General features: G+C 38.0%; 1 protein-coding gene across 3 annotated transcripts; it reads left to right on the top strand.

Annotated features, from left to right (window-relative positions):
* Positions 1-9826, top strand: LOC142643618 (mediator of RNA polymerase II transcription subunit 32). 3 transcript variants are annotated; one of them, XM_075818311.1, is made up of 4 exons: positions 67-276; positions 1758-2200; positions 2583-2912; positions 9475-9826. In XM_075818311.1, the coding sequence occupies exon 2, from the start codon at positions 1769-1771 to the stop codon at positions 2198-2200; it is 432 nt and encodes a 143-aa protein (XP_075674426.1). In that variant the 5' UTR covers positions 67-276; positions 1758-1768; the 3' UTR covers positions 2583-2912; positions 9475-9826. The 3 variants fall into 3 exon arrangements, with proteins under 3 accessions (XP_075674425.1, XP_075674426.1, XP_075674427.1); XM_075818312.1 differs by having other exon boundaries at positions 2665-2912; XM_075818310.1 differs by lacking the exon at positions 2583-2912 and having other exon boundaries at positions 1-276.
* Positions 9827-16599: the final 6773 nt, after the last annotated feature.

A 16599-nucleotide genomic window follows, 5' to 3' on the forward strand; every position in this document is an offset into this window, starting at 1 on the left:
GGTTGATTTTTTTTTTTTTTTTTTGAGAACTGATTAGATATTTGATACACCACAAAAGGTGTTAAATCCTAACCAATTGTCAAAAAGAAAAAGAAAAAGAAAGTCGCACAGACGCACTCCATCACTCTCTCTTCTCTTTTACAATTTACACGACACGCGCACCTTATCCTTCGGTTACCACCACCACCCTCCTCCGGCGAAAAACTCCGGCGAGCTCACCGGAGCTAGGACCCAGTAGTCCCTCTAGCCTCAGCACCCGTATAAAGAAAACCCGAGGTAATTCGAAATTTCCTCAATCTAAACTATTTGGTTATTGTTTACACATTATGATAGGTACGGAATTATCCAATGGAATGAAAATTGATAGTGCCCATTTGAAGGGCTGTAAAGCAAGAATCGAACATGGGTTTTGGGCTGGGGAAAGTCTAAGCCTAGACCCACAATTTATTTATTATTTTTGTATTTTGGGGGTTTCTGATATTGTCCCATAAGCATAAACAGTTAGTAAAATGTGAATTTAGTAAAATTTTAACCAAAATGTTAACACAACTGAAGTGAGCCCAGATAACATGATAAATTATGATAAATTGTCGATTGTTCCAAAAGATTAAACGGTTAGGAAATGATGAATTTAATCGCTTGTAACCGTAATTCTAACTGTTTCGGTTTTTAACTTGTGCATTCCCTTGGGGTTTTTGTGCAATTGAGCCTTGTGATAAATATATCTATGTTCCTCTTAGCTCAAAGTTTCAGCAAAACAACATCATCAACAACAATAAAGCCTTAAACCCATAACTTTGAGGTTTGCTATGATGGGTTCTCAATAGTCTAATCAGATACGGTCGGCTACATGTATTCTTAAACCTTGAGGTTGGCTGTGAATCTCAATTTTCAATAGACTAATCAGGATCAATCACATGTATTCTTATCAGTTATTGTATCATATGGAAAAGCATACTCTCTGTTGCACCCTTGATTCAATTGTCATTTTTTACTACTTCTACGACAACTAAACCTCACTTCCAAAACTTCAGGGTCGGCTTCCTTTTTCTTTTACTATTTCTACTAGTGTTATTTAGGTTTTCTTAACAGGGAGGAGGCTGAAGTTTTAAGTTACATGAAGCACCTGAAATATGTTTCTAATCCTGATGTACACCCACTTTAAAATTTCAGTTTCTGCCTATGTAATTTTAGCTTCAACTCTCTCGCTCTCTCTCTCTCTCTCTCTCTCTCTATGTACATAAATTGTTCTTATTTTTGTTGTTGTTGTTGATGTAAATTCTTTGCATTTGTAGAATTTCATGTCACAATGTTAGAGAAATTCTTTTCTTTTGTTTATTTATGGGAATTACATATATGGAAGAGAGTGATATTGATGGTTTACTGTTTACTCCAATTCCAGTGTTTGTTAGGATTTAGATTTTCAAATTGTGACTCATCCTGGCTTTTCTGATTCAAATTGAATGGTCTAAATTTAGAGGCAACAAATAGTGTGAATCATTTTGTTATTCGTCCAGACTTTGTTAGTGTAGAAGTAACCCTTGATAGCTTTATAAAAAATGTCCTTGATGCCCAAACCAAGGTTTAGTTTGTTAGTTTCTTTGGTTCAATATAGAGAATATAAATTAATAGGAAATGGGTCGCATGAACCAGGTGGCTTGCAAAAGTATGTAGTATTGTGGTTTTCATTTCTAATTCTATGTTAACCGCTTGCGATTTTAATTTTCTCATTGTAAATTGTATTTATTACCAACTAGGGAGGCCCAAAATGGACAACATTGTAGAGTCTTTGAACAATGCATATCAGGACTTTGTTGCTGCGGCAGCTAATGTACTTGAAGCCAAGGAGACTGCTGGTGCCCAGAAAACAACAGCCACAGATGCTGCTCTAGAAAATTTTAAGCAGAAGTGGGAGTTATTCAGAGTGGCTTGTGACCAAGCAGAGGAGTTTGTGGAGTCTGTGAAGCAAAGGATAGGATCAGAGTGCCTAGTGGATGAAGCAACTGGCTCACCGGCTGGGAAGTCCGGCCAGAGTACTGGTCTTCCACCCATTAGTGCAGTCCGTTTGGAACAGATGAGTAAGGCTGTCCGATGGCTTGTGATTGAACTACAGCATGGTTCTGGAAGTGGAGCTGTTTCAGCCAATTCCCACCCTTCTGCTCCTTTTGATGCTAGGTTCACTGAAGATGCAACTCAATAGGTACATATGATTCATCTAAATGAAATAAGTCATGCTTTTATTGTTTCCAATTTATCTGAAAATGAATGTGGTTTTTTTTTTTTTTTTACATCATTGGGTGTGGTTAACTTATTGCCAATGCTATGGCTGAAAATCATTTCTTATCCTGTGCTGATCTTTCCCACTAGGAAATATTCATTACAACTTGTGAAATAATTTAGTTGTTATACTCTAGCTTCTCGGGGAATGTTTATTCTACATGGTTCTGCTGTACTAGGGTTGTGGCCCCTTTGACATTTTCTTAAAAATCTTTTGCATTTTCAAAGTAAAAAGAAAAAGAAAGAAAGGAATCCAATGGTTGAGAATTTTGTCTTTAATTAGCACACATTGATAACTTTTGCAGGCACCAGAGTTCTTATAGTAATCCACTTTTGTGTTAGTAAAGAAATAGCAACCAATATCAAGTTACTGTGTTAACCTGACAGGGTGTGGCCTAGTGGTTGGACTGGAGGCTTGGGGTGAGCTTTGGACCCAGACATCCTAGGTTCAATCCCTAGTAGGAGTTCCCCTGGATTACTTGATACATGGTTCTAGCGGGTGGGGTCATGTATCTGTGGTTTACTCCCCAAGGGTGAGTGCAAAGGGTCCTGCCTTAGTGAGGTTCTATGTCATTAAAGAAATCAAGTGACTGTGTTAGACACACATACACACTGGAGATGTCACATGCCTGATGGTTAGTATAATCTGAGGTGCTGGATGCCAACTCCAGTATTCTTGTTAATGGTTCAATACGCTTAGAATTCTAATGCTCATTACAATACTGTTTAGGTTTTTTATTGCTTCAAAGTAATCTCTTTGATCTGTAATAATTCTTTTTTCCTTTAAATAGAATTTTCATCTTGATATTATCAGAACTGACGATCTGTAATATTTTTTTTACCATTTACTTTTTTTTTTAGGTATTTATTTTACCATTAAAAGAAATATATATTTTAACATTTACTTATTTTACCCTTGAAATTTCATCTCCTATATGGTTATTATTTTTAGGGACACTTACACTATCTGCCTTTGGTTTGGCTTGAATTCGATTTGTCAACATGTGGTTTAAAAGATGCACTTCATTCATGTGAGCTTTAATTTCTCGATAAAAATTAGCCCAAAATCATTTTAAAATTGCTTGTTTAAGATAGGTTTTCTGACTAGTACTTACCAAAGAAAAGTTTTTTGAAAACTGAATTCAGAGAACAAATTAAAAAATTATTATGATCTGAATACACATATTTATAAATTAAAACCAAATATAATTGCTAAGAGCCTTGTAACTCAATTGGCACCTCCAACCCATTATGAGTCGGTTTATACCACTATCTACATGCTTCATTAAATCAATAAACTAGTCACATGACTATTAAGTAGGTCATGTGATTAAAAGTATGGATGTCCTTTGACTTGTCACGTTGTGGATTGGAGGAACTTTCTTCTAAACAGGTTTAGAGGAAATTTTTTTCCTTCATAATATAAGGAAGATACATACCACAGGAAGATGGCTAAATAAACCTCCAACTCGGACCTTCCATTAACTGCCAAAATCAATGCCACACTAAGTTGAAGAGTTATCCGCTTATTGTTGTTATGAGAGTAATTCTATTTGCACTTCTTACATATATATGTATTCATAGTTGGAAATAAGCTATATGCATACACTATGCACCTTATAAGTTGAAGTAGCAGCACTCTGTATTGAACAAAGATTTATATGAGGCAGGCATCTCTTCTTCTAGCTGTCACATCAAGGCCCTTCTTATCTGTATTTATTTGAGCCAAAACTCTGATAGAAGGGTTATCATGCCTTATGATTTTTTGAGCCAAAACTCTATTTATCTGTTTTTTACTTTTTCGAATCAAAAACCTTTGAGTTTACAGTTAATGAAGGTGGTACGTTTTACCAACTTCATATTTATGAGAGAGGCAGAGATTCTTTAAGATAAATTTTCATGGGAAAAGGAAGTGCAAAGAGATTGTTATTCAATGTGGAAGAACTGATCTCTGGACAGTCTCATGGTTAGTTTGCGAAATCCTTCTGTGAGGGTAACAAATTTTTTATTCTTTAGTTGGGATCCAACACCTACGGCTCTTTCTTATTAATATCTGAACTCATTCATGGTCGCCGTAACGGTTCTATAGTGGTGCCAAAAGGGAAGTCAGGGAGTGGCTGGAGAGGTTTTGGTTTACACCTGTGAAAGGCAATAGACCCGGAGTTAGCTTCCAGGCAAGCCACCACAGGTATTCCCAAAAGAGATGCTTCAAAAACCTTTGCATTGGTAGTGGCGGGGAACCCAAAAAACAACGGTGGCGGAGGAGATAAAGGAAAGAATAAAACTGCATTTGTTCAAAATTCAAATCCTAGAGATTTTAGCCGTAATAACTGTGATATTCAATCTATTTTTGTGTATGGAGCGTGGGAAAGATGGGAGATGGTCCATAGTGTGGTCTGAGGTTTATGAAGTGGGCCCAAAAGTGGTGCAACCTCTAAAGCCCACTGTTCATAATGTAATTACTTCTAACCCACTTAATACGGCCAAGCCCAAATCTGTTTGGAGGCCACGCCGAAGCCATACTTTGGTAAACCCAGCCCACATTCAGTGTTTAAAATCTGGGTTAGCTACCACGGTGATCTCACACCTCACGACCAAGCCTTCAAACTCAGGCTCGAAATCGCAAGATGTGATGGTTCTCTCATCAGTAGTATCGGCCAGCTCAGGAGCCAACAAGCCAGTTTCGGCGAAGACCCACCCGGATGGTGCATATTCGGCGCATTCCGATTCAAGATATGCCGCTATCACAGAACCTATACCTCTATCTCTTGTCTCACCATCCGTATGGTTCTCACTTGGTGCCTTCCGATACCAGTTCTGAAGGCAAATTTGCGGTTCTTCAAAGTAAGTTACAGCAGATTCTGTCCTCGCATGCTATTGAACCCAGTAAGACTTGGGGTACATCAGAAAGATGGGTTCTTGAACTCAGAGATGGGAGACAAGTGGTGGTACCAAGATAGATAGTGCTTTGGTTTCTGATGTTGATGTGGAACAAAAGGAACTTATTAATCCAGGGAATAGGCTTCAGATTATACAAAGTAATTCGGAATGGGATACGGTGCTTGTGGAGGATGTTGATTCCGATTGTTCTTCAGAAGACGCTGGTGATTTGGTTGATGTAATGTCAGCACTATAAGGACTCTTTAGAGCTACTGAGCTTTGATTGTGTCTAAATGAATTTGAAGATTTTATCTTGGAATGTGAGTGGCTTGCATGAAAGGGAAAAAAGGCTTCAAATTAAGAACCTTATCAGAATGTGGCTAGCTGATTTCATATGTATAAAAGAGACAAAGATGGAGTTGATTACTAGGGGATTTGTTAGAAGTTTATGGGGTTGTCACTATGTGGATTGGGTGTACTTGGGTTCTTTGGGCGCCTTAGGAGGGATTTTGGTTATGTGGGATAGTAGGGTGGTGGAGAAGTTAGAAGAAGTTGTGGGGCACTACTTCGTTTCTTGTAGATTCAAGAATGTGGGTGATAATTTTGAATGGACATTCACTGGTGTTTATGGTCCTAATGTGGGCAGGGAGCTGAGATTGTTATGGGAGGAATTGTCGAGTCTTCATAGTTGGTGGAACGTGCCTTGGTGTGTACCAAGGGATTTCAATGTTGTTCGTTTCCCAACGGAGCGATTAGGGGCTATTAATTTTACTCAAGCAATGCATGACTTCTCGAATTTCATTTCTATGCATGGTTTGTTGGATATCCCTATGGAAAATGGTAGGTATACATGGTCCAATTCCATATCTGGATCCAGGATAGATTGTTTGTTTTATTCTCCTGATTGGAAAGATCATTATTCCAGTAGGTCATAGAGGAGGTTGGCTAAAGTCTTATCTGATCACTTCCAATTATCTTGGAGGGTGGTGCAATTCAGAAGGGACGAAGACCTTTTCGTTTTGAGAATGTGGCTCCAGGTGGAAGGTTTTGTGGGGAAGGTGAAAAATTGGTGGGATTCTTATCAATTCCAAGGTACACCTAGCTATAGAATGTCCATGAAATTAAAAGCCTTGAAGGCAGACTTGAAGAAGTGGAACGAATTGGAGTTCAGAAATGTGGCTGTAAAAAAAATACAACTGTGGAGTGATTTAAATGCTTTGGATGCAAAAGAGGAAGTGGTAGTTCTATCAGAAGAGGAGAAGTTAGAGAAGGCAAGGCTTCAAACAAAATTTAAAAATATCAGCCTTTTGGAAGAGATTAGTTGGAGGCAAAAATAAAGAATGCTCTACTTGAAGGAGGGGGACAGCAACACAAAGTTCTTTCATCAAATGGCTAACTCACATAGAAGAAACAATGCAATTACTATTCTCAAGGTTGATGGGGTCTTGACTTCGGGTAAAAAAATTATAGAGGTTTGCATTATTCAGTTTTATAAAAATTTATTTACTGAACATAGAGTCTATCGTCCACATGTGGATGTGCTGAATTTTCCTAAAATCTTTGGTGACTAGGCTGGCTGGTTGGTGAGGCCTTTTGATGATGTAGAAGTTTTTGGGGTACTTAAAGACTTTGAGGGGGATAAAGCTCCTGGCCCAGATGGGTTCCCTATGGCTTTTTTCTAGGCTTGCTGGGATGTTATCAAATCAGATCTCATGGAGATTTTTCAAGCTCTTTTTGAGAGAGGTCAATTCGAGAAAAGTTAAAATGTAACCTTTATCTCCTTGATTCCCAAAAAGTCAGATGCAGTAGAGGTGAAAGATTTTCGGCCTATTAGTTTGATAGGGGGTTTACAAAATTATTGCTAAAGTATTGGCTAATAGGTTGAAAGAGGTGATTGGAGATGTTATTTCGGAGTCTCAAAATGCCTTCGTTAAGAATAGGCAGATTCTAGACTCATGTCTCATTGCAAATGAATGTTTGGACAGTAGGCTGAGATTAGGAATTTCAGGGGTGTTATGCAAGTTGGATGTGGAGAAGGCTTATGATCATGTGAACTAGGGTTTCCTAATGTATATGTTTGAGCAGCTTGGGTTCTTAGAAAAATGGAGAAAATGGATTTTTTACTGTATATCCATGGTCAAATTCTCAGTTCTGATTAATGGAGCTCCATGTGGTTTCTTTGAGAATTATAGAGGCTTACGACAAGGTAACCCTTTGTCTTCATTATTATTTGTTGTTGTTATGGAGGAAGTTAGCAAAATGATGGATAAGGCGGTGACGGAGGTCGATTGTCTAGATTTAGTGTGGGTACCTCCACAGGTGATCACTTATAAGTAACTCATCTTCTTTTTGCAGATGATACGTTGGTTATGTGCGATGTTGATATTGACCAGATGTTGTTTTTGTGCCTGATTTTGTCATGGTTTAAGATTGTGTTAGGATTGAAAATTAATTTGGATAAGTTTAAACTAGTTCCTGTGGGAGTGGTTACAAATTTTGAGATGCTAGTAGATGCGTTGGGTTGTAAGCAGGGCTCACTTCTTATGAAATATTTAGGCCTTCCATTGGGTGCAAAATGCAAAGATAGAGCAGTTTGGAATCTTATCATTGAGAAGGTGGAAAGGAGGTTAGCAGGATTGAAAAGATTGTATCTATCCAAAGTGGGGAGACTTACTCTCATAAAAAGTACTCTGTCCAATTCACCTACTTATCTCCTTTCCCTTCTTCAAATTCCGGCAGATATAGCATACCGTATAGAACAACTTCAACGAAATTTTCTTTGGGGTGGTCTGGGAGATGATTCTAAACATCACTTGGTGAATTGGTTCAAGGTATACTGTCCTATCCAGTCTGGGGGGTCTAGCAATTTGAAATTTGAGATACTTTAATGAGCACTGTTGGGAAAATGGTTGTGGAGATTTGGGTATGAGAGAGAAGCGTTATGGAGAAGGGTTATTAGGGCTAAATATGGAGTTGAGGAGGGAGATTGGTGCTCTAATTCTGTTTTAGGCTCCTATGGGGTGAGTTTATGGAAAACTATTAGTAGTGGTTGGTCTACTTTTTCTCGCTACATTCAATTTCAGATTGGAGATGAGACTAGAGTGAAATTTTGGCATGTGTCTGGTGTGGGGATAATCCTTTGAGTACGAATTTTCCAGATTTATTTAGAATTAGTAATGATAAGGAGGCTTATGTGGTTGATCTCATGTAGTTTCCTAACGGGGTTCTTTTTTGGGGCTTAGAATTCCTACGAGAAATTCATGATAGGGAATCAAATTCTTTATCTGTTTTTTGGAATGTTATATATGGAGTCTCATTGAGAGGTATTGGTGAGGATAAGATGTGTTGGACACCTGCTAAGAGCAAGGACTTTGAGGTAAGCAATTACTATCATGCTTTGTTGGGTATATGTACTCAATCCTTCCCTTGGAGAAGTATTTGGAAGCAAAAGGTTCCTTCTAGAGTTGCATTCTTTGTTTGGACTGCAGCTTTAGGAACTATCTTGACTATTGATAATTTATGTAAGAAGAATGTGTTGATTCTAAATTGGTGTTATATGTGCAAAAGTAATGGAGAATCGGTAGACCATCTTTTACTACATTGTCCTATTGTTTATAAGTTGTGGTCTATGGGGTTCACCTTGTTTGGCATCCACTGGGCGATGCCAAAGACTGTAGTTGAGCTCCTTGCTTGTTGGCAAGGAAATTTTGGTCATCATCGTAATGGTGTAATTTGGATGGCTATCCCTCATTGTTTGATGTGGTGCATTTGGCGGGAAATAAACAACCGGTAATTTGAAGATTCTAAAAGGACTATAGCCAATTTAAAACTTTTATTCTTTAAAACTCTATCAGATTGGATGTCTATCATAGGTAGTCATTCTATTTTTTCAGTCTATGATTTGATGGATGCTTGTAATTTATGTATTTGATTATGTTGGCAAGGAAATTTTGGTCATCATCGTAATGGTGTCATTTGGATGGTTGTCTCTCATTGTTTGATGTGGTGCATTTGGTGGGAGAGAAACAACCAGTGTTTTTACTTATCAAAAAGGAAACAACCAGTGTTTTGAAGATTCTGAAAGGACTATAGCTGATTTAAAACTTTTCTTCTTTAAAACTCTATCAAACTGGATGTCTATCATAGAAAGTCATTCTAGTTTTTTCAGTCTATGATTTGATAGATGCTTGTAATTTATGTATTTGATTATGTTGGTCCCTTGCTGTATACTTCCTGTATACTTGAGTGACTCATTATTAAGTTCTTAAATAAAATTTCCTTTACTTATCAATTTTTTTTGATTTTTTGCTATCACAGTGCTGGAGATCAGTGAAAAGCATGGCGTTGTGATAATCTTTCTTGGTGATCTGTGATGTGAAGACTGGGGATTCAAGGATGCAGGTCATCTTTACTGTTGCTGAAGTTTGTATCTGATAGCTGCAAAGGGTGGGGAGGACTATAGCAGTCTTGCGGAGAGGATAACTTTGCATGCATTTGGGATTCTTCTCTTTGTAATTTTGACCCCGCATTCCAAATTGACATGGTTTGATGTGTACAATTACATCTCCAATGTAAGGTCATGCTAACTAGTAATGGTGTAATATATTATAACAAATTTTCTCCCTTACCAGGCATTTACTAATCCAACTTTTGCTTTTTGAGTGATTAATTTATCAAATTTGTGTATCAATGAATAAGAAGGGGTTGGGACTTTGGAGTTCTAGTTGTGATGAGTCTGATGACCAAGCCTCTTGATCGCAGGCCTCACAATCATGGCTTCCTCAGAGGATTGAGATTCATCGTTCGTGTACAAATAAGACTCAGGATAGATTTCAGTGGACAATGGTGTCTGCATCAGTTGATCTTTTGGACTCTTGAGTTTAGGTTTTTTCATATGGTGGAAAAATTAAAAAAATATATGTAGAAAAAATTTGAATTAAAGGTGAACTAGTCTAATTTTGCTGAATTTTAATTAGTATACTTGCCCTTGAAAGATAGGATTGGCATAATAATTGGTGCCCATGTTCTGATCTTCTCTCAAGCTTTTACAGATGGTGCACTACAGATAGATCTGCAATCGTTCAAGCGTTCCTTCTATTGTGCTCTTTGGAAATTTGTAGATATCAAGTAACTTAAACTAAACAAACATTAAACATGCTTAACCATTTTAAGTAACTGATGTCTCTGCTTGCACACAGCAACTCTATTTTTCTTGCGTTAATTCTTTTTGCTATTCAACAAATAATAGCATCTCAAGACCATACAATCTGAGTATAATAGCATCTCAAGATCATACAATCTGATTATAATAAGCATGAACTAGTTATGTATTTTATTAGAATAATGATTAAATTCATCATTTTTTAACTGTTTATACTTTTGGGAACTAGTGATAGTTTATCATAATATTGGAGAGGTAGTCTTTAGTTCAACCTATTTCTAGTAGAAATAAGTTTTAAATTTTCACTTTTCACTTTTCCATTGAAAAAATAAAAACAAAAACAGACCACTAGCAAAATTTAATTGTATATTTGAACATTGTATTAATATAGGTTTCTGATTTGTCAAACAAAATGTTTGCAAACAGAATGATTTCTGAGATAAATTTTAGGATAAATTATACTGACTCCTTTGAGGTATAGTAAAATTGGGTTTATTATACTTCATTTCAAGAAATGACATTGCGCCCCCAAATTATCAAAAAAATTAAGTATAAATTGTACTAACCTTCCTCTTGACGAATAACGGGTCTATAGAATATATTCCTCCTTGAAGAAGAATAAGAAAGGAGGAAAAAGAATGGTGTAATTAACGGCGATAGCTTGAGTTATTTAAGGTGGCATAGGCCTTTAATTAGCCGTGATTTTTTTTTTAGAATACTAAATATTTTAACATAGGAGAGAGGAAAGAAAGTTTTACAGAAATCGACAGTGATATATATATTCAAAAGAGCTTAACTCTTTGATACACAACACAAATTTTAAACCTTTTTAAGTCACGCTCATTTGGGTGTTGTTGGTTGGCGACAAAGCAAATGTTTGGTACATTTCATAATTATTTCAAAATTTTAGTAGCCTATTTCTTTTGCTACCAAAAATTGGGAAAAAAAAAAATCATTGAGTGCAATAATTTGGAATTTGCTTTACTGGGCATATTCCTTTTTAAAAGGGAATAGTCTATATAATAATAAACTTTTAACATTATTTTGATAGCTTGGATTGCAATATTATTTTGAATAGAATAAAGAAGAAAATAAAATCTAATAGTTGATTTGTTAAAATTCATATACAACAAAAAAATATTAAAAGGAATTTTAGCCATTAGCTATAATCAAATTTGTAACAAAACTTTATTGTTTTGAAAATATACCTCAGATTTCTCTCAATATTTATCCTAAATTGTATCATCATACTTCTACTAAAATGCTATATATAACCAAAACTTAGAGAAATTTCAATTAAAATTTTAATTGGATTCTCAATTTTGGCGCTATGTATCTCATTTAATTTTAAATTTTTTGCCAAAAGAATTATTGAGCATAAAAATCAAATAGTCCAAATCCAATTAGATTCTAAATTGAATTTTAATTGGAATCCAATTTTTCGCCGCAAGTCCATCTAAATTTTTTATTTTTGAGGCAAGTGAAGGGTGCAGAAATAGAAGAGTCTAAAACCAATTAAACTCTAAATCATATATATATATATAATGAGAAACTGTTACATATATTAGAAATGTACTAAGTGTATTCTCTTATCTCATCCTCCTTCCACTATATATATATATATATATATATATATATATATATATGCGCGTGTGTGTGTGTGTGTGTGTTTCTCAAAAAACAAAAAAAATATTAGAATTGTACCATTTTAAAGAAGATTAAGCTAATATCGTATAATTTGAACCATATAATTGTGATTATTTTTAATTTTACTTGTGCATATGCACGGAGCTATACACTAAATTTCATAAATAGAAAAGGTACAATACCTTTCTCGTGAGGGAAAGAACTAGGGGGTTTGGGAACTAGCAATCTATTCGTGTGTCCTCTAGCTACACACTAGTTTCCATAAATAAAAAAAGATACAGCGTCTTTCTTGTGAGGGAAAGAAGTGGGGGTTTGGGAATTAGCAAGCTATTTGTGTGTCCTTTAGCTACACACTAGTTTCCATAAATAAAAAAGGTACAATGCCTTTCTTGTGAGGGAAAGAAGTGGGGGTTTGGGAATTAGCAAGTTATTCGTGTGTCCTCTAGCTACACACTAGTTTTCATAAATAAAAAAGGCACAATGCCTTTCTTGTAAGGGAAAGAAGCGGAGGGTTTGTGAATTAGCAAACTATTCGTGTATCTTCTACCATTTTCATAAATAGAAAAGGCGGAATGCCTTTTTCAAGAGAGAAAGAAGTGGGAGGTTTGGGAATCAGCAAGCTATTTGTGCGTACTCTTTAGGAAAGTGTTTAAGAATAAAATCTTAGTACACCTACCGGCTAATAATTATACCTTTCATTTATGGTTAAAATAATATCAATTTTCTAATAAGAGAGAATATTAACTTTAATTTTTTCACCATACCACTTAGAAAGTTACACGTTTAGACCATTCCATTTATAAGGTAAATGTGTGGATGTATGCAACTCATAAATTTATTACTATTATTATTTTTTAGAAGAATGCAACTCATAAAATGAATGATATGATTTACACATTCAAACAATACATTATATTTAAGTGCTTGGCTTATACCTATCGTACAATAATACCAAATAAACATAAAACGATAACTCAACCCTTAATCCAAAAAATAAAAAATAAAAAATTAAACCAGCCTTACGAGAATGTTACATGATGTTTTTTTTGTTGCCAAATATTCAATTTTTTTTTTTACCCAAAAGCTTATATTTGATGTTGTAAGGACCAAAAACGCATAAACTTCGCTGTTTGTTTATTCACTAAAGGTCCCCATACAATACATTTGGTAGAGAGGGTTCAACAACAAGAGTCCCCCTGACCGTAGTGTCCTGACTTTTATTTATATAATTTGTTCCTTTCATCGTGGCCTTACACCTCACAATCTACTATGCTTTTCCCTCTGACACCTGTCTGTCGGTAATGGAGCAGAGTTCTAACTTTGCGTTCAGCACTGTTCAGGTCATATCCACATTAATGCAACGGATTGAGTTGGTATCCTCCAATTAATGCGGCCAGAATGGTTGTTGCCGGGCATTTAATGCAACCCTCTAAATTAGCCTGCCACCTTCGGATATTTGTAACCCTTATGTCAGCAGTGCCCATGCCACATCATCTTCGGGTATCCCCAGGTAACTTCCCTTACTCCTTTACTTCATCTTGCTTAATGCATGTCGGCCTTCCTTTCCTCGGGTCTTCGGGTTCTTGGATCCTCGGAACCTCACAACAGCCCCTTTAACACTTGAGTTATTAACGATCAGTTAATAACCAAGTTTTAACTTCTCACACACGCTTCTTACCTTCCCTTTGTTTTCACACGTACAACCGTCTTTTCACTGCCCCATGACCCGTGTCTGGCGCCTCGTATCCCACGATGGAGCATTTATGGAATCTGGCGTTTCTTTTCCCGCGCACATTCTACGGCCGGATGGGTAATGTATGGTTCAGATCCCGCTTTCAATTATGAGCGGGAAAGTTACCGCTCTTATTTCTTTTACCCCACCCCTATAAAAGCAAATCCTTTGGCTGGATGTAGCTCATTTTGGCATTCTGAAGGATTGAAAGAAGAGTGAGCTCCCGAGGACCATCTTTAAGCGATCTTCAGAGGTGTGTTCATTTTCCTTTCATTTCTCTCTATTTGCTTGCTTTTCTCCTCTTACCGCGGGGATTAATGGGTAGGTACGCTAAGCTAGTAAACACGGATGAGGCAAATGCTGCCTTTAAAAACCGATATAGGATCCCTGATGACGTAAACATCACGTATTGTGAGGAAGAAGAGATTCCACTCGTACCTCGCCCCCCTGAGTCCGTTTTGATTCCCATGATTGCGTTTATCGAGGGGGGCATGGAGATTCCTATGGGTAGGGTAACCAGGGATTTTTTAATAAACTATAGGCTTACCCCCTCACAATGTTCCCCAAACGTCCTTAGAATTTTAGGATGCGTAGACGCGCTTAACCGAAAGATGGGGACCAATTTGACATGGCAAGATGTAAATTGGGTGTACAACTGCCAAAAAGGGGATAGGACTAAATATTACATGAAATGTAGATTCCCTTCCGTTAGGCTGATCTCTTGCTTACCCGACTTGAGTAAAGGGATGGACGAAGATTATCTTGTCGTCTCGGGCAACTGGCATGACGGCTTACACTGCCCTACCCGAGAAGGGACGCCAGGTAGTGTTCCCGAGGACTGACCTGGCATTTAGGAATGACCAAAATTTTCATGTGTTCTGCTTTGTTTAACTTATTCATTTTAACAATTTCATTCCTTATTGCAGACGATTTCCATACCGCTCCGAACTTATCTGCTGTGAATCGAGCTGATCTAAACCGGATTCTTCGGTCAAAAATATTTGTACACCGGGACGGACAACTCCGAGCAGCCCACATCATCCTCAGGTACACACCATCCACCAAACATTTCCAAAGCCCGAAGAACGTTATCAGAGCAAGAAATCTACGATTAGCTCGGATTGACGTTGCGGCCCCTGGATTCCTACTGCTCGCACCTCCTCCTGCAGGAACTCAAGACGCACAGCTTCCTGCTCCTCTTGCCGCCCAGTTACTTTATCCCCCCTTGGACCAAACTGCTAACCTTGTCGCCGAGGAAAGAGCTGCTACGCCCGAGCCAAATCCTCCCGAGGTGACCGAGAAGGATTTTGAGGTGTTCTACCGTCCAGACGCTCCTTCCAGCTCCAATCCATCAACCAGCGAAATGGGTTTTCAAGAGAAAGAGCCTGACCTGTTGGCCTTACTGCAGGCGCACGCAGGCGACTCTTCACCGGCGATTCCGGTCCCACCTCGTCCAGTCACTCCGGTTGTTACTCGTGCACCTTCCTTGGAGGCGGCGGATAAAAAATGGAAAAGGGGCCAAAGTAGCAAACATGTGATAGAGATTGAAGAAGGGGAGAGTCTTGACCTTTCCGCTAAAGATACCAGGGCTGGGAAAGCCCTTTCTAAAAAAGCTGCTCCTACTGGTTCGTCTAAGGACCCTAGTAGTGAGTCTATAAAGAAGGCATCAGCCTGGCGACCAAACTTTACTCTCAGCTCGGGTAGCCCTGTTATGGATGATGCTAACTTGAGGGACCCGAAGAAGGGAAGCTCGAGCCTGGTGGCCGAGTGTCTAGAGAAGGCTCTATGCCTTCCCGAAGACATGGCAGAGTTGCGGTCCTTCCGTAAGAGGGAAGTTTTCTTGTTTTTGAAGCAGGACTTAGCCAATGTATTTTCTAAGTTTTTGCACATTCCATATATGAGTTTAACTCTTTATTATGACTAACTTTATTAACTCAAATATATCATAGGCGGTCCAGGCTTCATTTATGGCTGAGGAGTGGGTAGATCATTCGTTGGATCTTGCCCGAAAAGCTGATCAAAATGCCGAGGCGGCAGTGAAGGCACAAAAAGAAGCCGAGTTGAACTTAAAAGAGACCCTCACTCGCCTGTCCGAGGTAGAAAAAGCTCACAAGAATGCTGAGTCGGCCCTGAAAAGTTATGAGTCGCAAGCAAATCTTGCTCTTGAGGCCCAAAAACAAGCTCAAAGCAGGCTCGCCCTCACTGTTGTCGAGCTCAAACAAGTGCAAGACTTACTGGCTAAGAAGGAGCAGGAGCAGGCTGTTACCGAGCAAGCGGCGTACGATGCTGGGATGAAAAAAGCCTCTGACAGCTTAACTGCCCAACTTAGAGGGGTCGCCAGAGCGTTCTGTTCAGAGGTGTGGGGTCGTGCTTTGGATGCTGCGGGGGTAGATGCTGACGCGGTACTCCATACTCCCGACAACATTTACTATCCCCCGGCACTGCGCTTAGCTCCTACTCCCCCAACGTCGACAAATGATCTTGAAGTGCCCATCTCTGCTTCTGTTCCTTCTGATGCCCCAGTCACAAAGGACCCTTCTCCCCCAGCTCAACCCGTGGACGAAGCAATTGAGGGTGATTTGACTGAAGAGCCAAAAAAGAAGAAAAAAGAAAAAGACCCAGAGAGAAGAAAGGACAAGCAACTTATTGTTTAGTCATTATGTAGTTATTGCCTTACTTTTTATTTTATTGTTTTTCTTTTTACGGATGTAAGGGGCTATATGATGGCCCCAGTTTTGTAACGAATACTTTTTAAGACATTAATATTAACCTTTCTCTTTTTGTTTCATGCACAAATCTTATTACAATGCGATGCCATCCAACTATCACTTTATACGTATACAGATAGACGCTTACTTGAATTAAAAATCATAATATCACCTCAAAATTGTTCATAATACTT

Source organism: Castanea sativa, chromosome 7, assembly GCF_040712315.1.
Source record: "Castanea sativa cultivar Marrone di Chiusa Pesio chromosome 7, ASM4071231v1".
In the NCBI taxonomy this organism is placed as follows: domain Eukaryota; kingdom Viridiplantae; phylum Streptophyta; class Magnoliopsida; order Fagales; family Fagaceae; genus Castanea; species Castanea sativa.

Coding starts and splice junctions, on each gene's coding strand:
- LOC142643618 (XM_075818310.1), top strand. CDS start 1,769: ATGGACAACATTGTAGAGTCTTTGAACAATGCATATCAGGACTTTGTT.